Source organism: Carlito syrichta, unplaced genomic scaffold (genome assembly GCF_000164805.1).
Source record: "Carlito syrichta isolate Samal-C Ts95f unplaced genomic scaffold, Tarsius_syrichta-2.0.1 Scaffold303678, whole genome shotgun sequence".
NCBI classification, from domain to species: domain Eukaryota; kingdom Metazoa; phylum Chordata; class Mammalia; order Primates; family Tarsiidae; genus Carlito; species Carlito syrichta.
The window spans coordinates 347,532-353,603 of NW_007247774.1; the positions used below are offsets into that span (position 1 = coordinate 347,532).

Sequence of the window (6,072 nt, forward strand, 5' to 3'; positions counted from 1 at the left end):
TACTTTAGTTACACCTGTCAAAACTCGGAAGCAACCAAAATGTCCTTCAGCAGGTAAATGGGTGAGTAAACTGTGGTACATCCAGACAATGGAATAGTATTCAGTGCTAAAGAGAAATAAGGTATCAAGCCATGGAAGCCTGGTTCCTCTTAACTTCCACAGTATTCAGTCTGTGTCTCTGTTATGGCAGCTTTTAATCCTGTTATCAGAAGCTCCTGAGGTCAAGGACTGGAGCAGACTTGTTTATAGTACCTAGCACAGTGCCAGACATATAGCAGCCTTTCAAATATATGTTGAGTAAATGAAAAAAAGATTAAACAGTTCACTCAGGAAAAAAAGAAGATAGATTTTGCTGTAAAAACTCTAGAGTTTTAAACTGTAGCTCTGCCGTATGGAGTTGTGATCAGTCTGCTTTAAAAAAAAGAGTGCAGACATAAAAGTAGCTACCTCTTATCCCCTTGGGTGGAGTCTAATTGGCTTAGACTTCTCTTAGGATCAGGACACCTGTAAATCTCCATAATCCCATGTCCTTTGCTGTATCAGACAATGAGAGGGCTGAGCCACGAACATAGTGGATACATGGCCCTGCAGTCAGAATTCTGAGTTCTCTTACTGAGTATGTGAGTGACCTTGGGTAAAGTTACTTAACCTCTTTGTGTTCAATTTCCCATCTGTAAAATGAGGATAGTTGTACATACATTTTAGGGTTGTTGTGAGGAGCTGAAGCAGTTCCTGGCACACAGTAAATGTTATATAAATGTTTGCTGTTCCTAATAATGGTCGTAGAGTTATCATTCTGGTAAAAATTAAGATCTATAAACTGTAAACAATGGGGATATGTGTTGGGAGTCCTCAAGACTGTCCCACCCTTGTTTGAATATTTGCTAGAAGGACTTGTACTAGTTATATTCACTGCTAAATTCTGTGACAGTGACATAGTGAAGATACACAGCTGGATTGTAAGAGTAAAAGACACAGGAGGAGTTGGCAGGAACCCACGTAAGGCTTTCTTCCCCAGAAGTGAAATGCAGCAATATATGTGCAATGTTTTCTTGCCCATTGGAGACTCAGTACCTGAAGATTTTATTGGAAGCTGGTCACATAGCGCCTTCTGTTTAGCACAAACCAGAATTCCAGACCCCCAGAAACAAAGACTAAACCACACAGTTTGCACATTCTAGGCGCTGAGAGCTCCCCTTATCAGTTAAGTTTTGACTGGGAACACTCCAGGAGCCAAATTGGCCAAGGATCAGTCTTGCAAGCAGGCCTTTTTAGGGATAGCAGTCTCTCACATCTTCAGTGTTAACTCTTTTCTGCACAGGGTAAAAAAAATGGTACTTCCTGCTCCAGAATTAGTTCATGGTTATTCTGTAGCACTGGAGATAGAGATTGTGATGGGTAATTCAGGCACACTCAATTTTGCCATTTTTCTTTTCCAGAATGGCTTTGACTACTTGTTGACATACAGCGACAATCCCCAGACTGTGTTTCCTCGCTACTGTGTTAGTTGGATGGTTTCCAGTGGTGAGTAGGAACGTGTAACAGAGCCTGGAACCTGGCTTGAGCATTAAATTTTGCTCTGTGTTTTTAATGGTAGCAAGATTAATAATACTTGTCTCAATGGAGTCCTGTTGAGGAAATTTAAACATTCGTTCAAGCTTCCTTGATATCTTCATAGTGTTCTTGAAGAGTTTTTCTTCTTCAGTAGTGTTGAAGAATACTATGAAGATATCAAAGCTTTCAGGTGGGGTTTGAAGGGATAAGAATTATAGGGTCACAGAAAAGAAGCTGTATGCAGAGGAGAGTGGGTTTTTTGTTTGTTTGTTTGTTTGTTTTAGTGGGAGTCTCACTCTGTTGCAGAGTCTGGAGTTCAGTGGTACGCTCATGGCCCCTGCAGCCCTGACCTGCTGGGCTCAGGAGATCCTTCCATCTCAGCCTTCCAAGTAACTGGAACCATAAGTACGTGCCACCATGCTCAGCTACTTTTTTGATTTATTGTAGAGACGAGGTCTCGCTAAGTTGCCCAGGCTGGTCTCAAACCCCTGGGTTCAGGCAGTCCTCTTGCCTCTGCTTCTCAAAGTGCTAGAAATACAGGTGTGAGCCACCATTCCTGGCTAGTTTTTAAAACATTGGCTTCAGTGCCTTAAATAAGAACTGTACAGTATTTAAAATTTTTCTTCTTCAGTAGTGTTGAGGACTGTAAGATCTGGCATAGAGAATGTGATCGTAGGGCAGTCACCTGGTGAAAGGGGCACAAAGGCAACACGTCTCAGCTGTAACTGCGCTTTTGCTTTCTACTATTTTGTCAAGAAAGCATTCTCATGTGATTTCTTCCTTTTTTGTTCTCTATAGGCAGCTGCTTCTTTAGGGAGAATGGAGAGGTTAGGTATTTCTGTTTGAGATTAGGTATTTTGTTAGATATTTGTGGCTATTTTGGCCATGCTGTTGATAAGTGATATTTTAATCACCTAAAAAGAACCTTTTGGGATATAAGTGGCCTGTTCAGTATCACTTTTCAAAGGTTTAGAGTTTATGAGTTGCTTTTACAACCTATGCATAGGGAACATATTCTGGGAGGCAGCTGTTAGACTATGATATCTGTAAGGAAGAGCTAGCTCCCTATCATGAAAGAGATAGGGCTTATAATTTTGAACTTACTCTTGGTTTGTATGTCAGCTCAACCAGCTTCCCCTGTTTCCCAACAGGCATGCCAGATTTCCTGGAGAAGTTGCACATGGCCACTCTGAAAGCCAAGAACATGGAGATTAAAGTAAAGGACTATATCTCAGCTAAGCCTCTGGAAATGAGTGGTGAAGCCAAGGCCACTGCGCAGTCCTCTGAGCGCAAGAGTGAGGGTAGTTGTGGCCCTGCTCGGATCGAGTATGCCTGAAGGGCTTCAGAATAAGAAGGAATAGGCGCTTCTTGTCCTGTCTTGGTCCCTTGTCACCCTGCTACAGAATGGGGACATGCCACATGTATTAGAAGGCATCTGCTGTGTCTAACAGTGCAAGATAATTTAATAACTGGTGTCTGATTTCATTCGGAGCCCTTATTGCTCTTTTATCAAAACAGTGAGAAGAAGGCTACATCTGTGGGAGTGTTGCCATATTCTCAGGCCAACCATTTTGAAAATCGGTATTTCATTGAGCTAATCTGGAACGAACCTCTCACCTCAGGCCAGAAGGGGATGGCCTCCATTTGCTTTCTCTGAGTTGTTCCTCTGCTGACATTCCAAATCTACCACTGGTTGTGCAGCACTTTGGATTTCCTTCAGTTCTGCAGGTCCACCTGGAAAGTGTTGTTGGCTGGTTGAGTCTCAAATGAGGGGTCACTGGGAGTGCTCTTGGTAACGGTCTTGATGTGAATGGGTGTGAACGATACTTGGCTGTGTTAATAAGTGCCTTGTCCTCACCTTGCTTTTATCTTTAGGGACATGAAGTTTGTACCAAGAAGTTTCTCTCCCTGCCTGCATAGTACCTACCACCCATTGACTCACCTTACCCAAAGCAGTTTCCTTTGAATGGGTCAATTATTCTATATTTGTGCACTATATTCATTGGATCATTGCCTCCTTCCTAATCTTAGCCCATTTACCAAGAGCACTGAGAGATGAATCCTCTTAGTAAGTAGCTTCCTGTATCATCAGTGTTTTTATGGGGTCACTGGAGATGTTTCAAACATCACAATTAAATTTAGTTTAGATTTTTTTAACCTTTGTGTCAGAAAGAAGGAGTTGGGGAGTTGAATGGGATTTCTCCATAGTCCCACTGCATAGAAAGCACCATTTTGCTTTAGGCATTATTTTTCACATTTCAGATTTTACTCATCCTTCTCAGAAGGCAAAAGGCAGAGGAATGGGGGTTAGGCCACGCCCTTGGCACTCTCATGTCTGTAGACAAGCTGTGTGAACATGTAGCATATGTAATCTTGCCCCAAATACTAATACAGTAGGGATGTGGTTTGTGTGACCCTCTTGTTCCTCTAAAAAGTTTTTCCTCCTCTCTTCAGAGCTAAAATAAAAGCAAACTACACTGTTCAGATAAGGTCACAATCAGATGGTATCATATTGGCCTAGCTGGTTTTGCTTATGGTCATGCGGCAATCTTTGGGAGATTAGGGATCAAGTTTTAAATCCTTCTCCTTCCATTTTTTCTGGAATCTAAATGGCCAGATTTTTCCTTTTTTTTCCCTGCTTGCTATCCTTTTGTGGTGTTAAAAATTAAGTGATCTAAATCTGAGACTAACTTAAACTCTTCCTTGGCCTTCTTGTTGCCTGTTCAGTTTTGTGCCAAGGAAATAACTGCCCCAGTGTTGTATGTCTTGCCTTCTCCAAGTCGTAGGCAGAACAGAGAGATGCATCAAGCAATCCTAGCCCCTTTTCATCAATCACTTCTCTCTTCTCCCCAGGACCTGACAGAAGCCAGCGAAGAGTCCTTGGGTTATGTCTGAACTTAGCGCCTGCGATTGATTGTTGGGGTGTGAGTGGGTGTATGCATGACAGGGAGAGAGGGCGCGAGGGAGTGCGCGTGCATGCACAGGTGCTAAGGAGTTGCAGTTGCTCCATGTTCTGACTTAGGGCAATTTGACTCTGCACTTGGGGTCTGTCTGTACAGTTACTTAAGTCATTGTAATGATTTCACTCCTAACTGTGACATTTTTATCAAATGTGTGAATAAATAAATATATAAAGATTGGTACAAAAGAGTGTTTGTCTTTGGACAGATGGTGGTGGGGAAATCTTGCATATTGAGCTTATTATCATTTCTGTTTGATCACAGAGTTAAATTTCTGTCCCAAGAGTTGGCAGGTGAAAGTAGCAGGACTTGTTCTTTCTTGGTAGGTAGTGACTAACAAACAGCTAGCCACCTTGTCTAGATTATGAGCCCTTTCCAGGTGACCAGTTTGGCATCTAAAAATAAACCACCTATTTGCACTTCTCTATCTTGATCTGTTAACCCATGTCCTTTGCTTTTAAAGAAGGATCACTTTAATGGAAACAGTGCTAGAACTTAGCAGAGAGTAAAACTCAGGAGGGATTTGAGCAAGCATAAGGTCTAGATTTGAGGAGGGCCAGTTCTGCTAGAATGCTCTAGCAGTTTCGCTAGAATGCTCTTGAGTATTAACATGAGTTTTGAGCTTAATGTGTGATTTTGCCTGTGGGAAACACTAGCTGAACACAGTAATAAATAATCGGTGTCATTACTGAGCATCTGCTGTGCCAGTAATGCTTTTACCTAATCCTACAACCCTGTGAGTGTGTAGCGAGCCCTGTTTTGTAGATGAGGAAATGGCATCAGAGGTTAAGTAATATTCTTGCTCAAGGTCACACAGGAAATGACGGACCCAGGATACAGACCTAGCTTTGACATTTCTAGATACCTTTGGCAGCATGGCTTACAACTTAGGTAAGTTTCTCATGAACTGCCTTCCTCTGGGATAGTTGAATTGTTTTGAAGCTTGGATTACAGACTTCCTTTTTATCCATCTGTGTTCAATTTTATGTGGTTTATACCTCACCCACCCCTTGTTCCATGCCATATCTTAGCCAATTGCTTGAGCTTTGTCTCTTTCTATGAGTATCTGAAGCACAAATATCATTTTCCTCCTGAAATCTTCAGGATCTGCACCACTCCCAGTGCCACATGGTCTAATACAAAGGCATGGGGATCAGGCACTCTTGGAGAAACCTTGAAATAACATTTTCTAAAAGTATTTAATTTCAAAGTAACCAGTCTTTGTACCCATCATGGTAGAAGTCTAAAAATTTTTTTCAAAATGAAAATAACTTAATAAAATCTGAGAACTATGATTTCTAATGAATAAACTTGAAAGTCTTATAAAAATTAAAGAGTACCGTGTGGATGAAAGGTATCTTAATGTAAAATGTGCTATTCCCACAAGCCTCAATGGGTACTTGAGAGCATCATTCAAACAGAATCTCCAGGCTATACCATCTATCAGTTACTTTAATAACCTCAGGGTTGATTGTGGCCTACAAATGCACATAATTTTTTTTTTTTGAGTCAGTGACTCACTCTGTCACTCAGACTGGAGTGCAGTTGTGTGATCATA

General features: G+C 41.5%; 1 protein-coding gene across 1 annotated transcript in view; it reads left to right on the forward strand.

The window, feature by feature from the left end:
* Positions 1–4,702, forward strand: part of STARD7 (StAR related lipid transfer domain containing 7) — a 25,604-nt gene extending 20,902 nt beyond the window's left edge. Inside the window, exons 7-8 of the mRNA XM_008059035.1 lie at positions 1,440–1,524; positions 2,706–4,702. Coding sequence (XP_008057226.1) covers positions 1,440–1,524; positions 2,706–2,890 — 270 coding nt within the window. The 3' untranslated portion in view covers positions 2,891–4,702. The remainder of the gene's footprint in view (positions 1–1,439; positions 1,525–2,705) is intronic.
* The last annotated feature ends 1,370 nt before the right edge of the window (positions 4,703–6,072 follow it).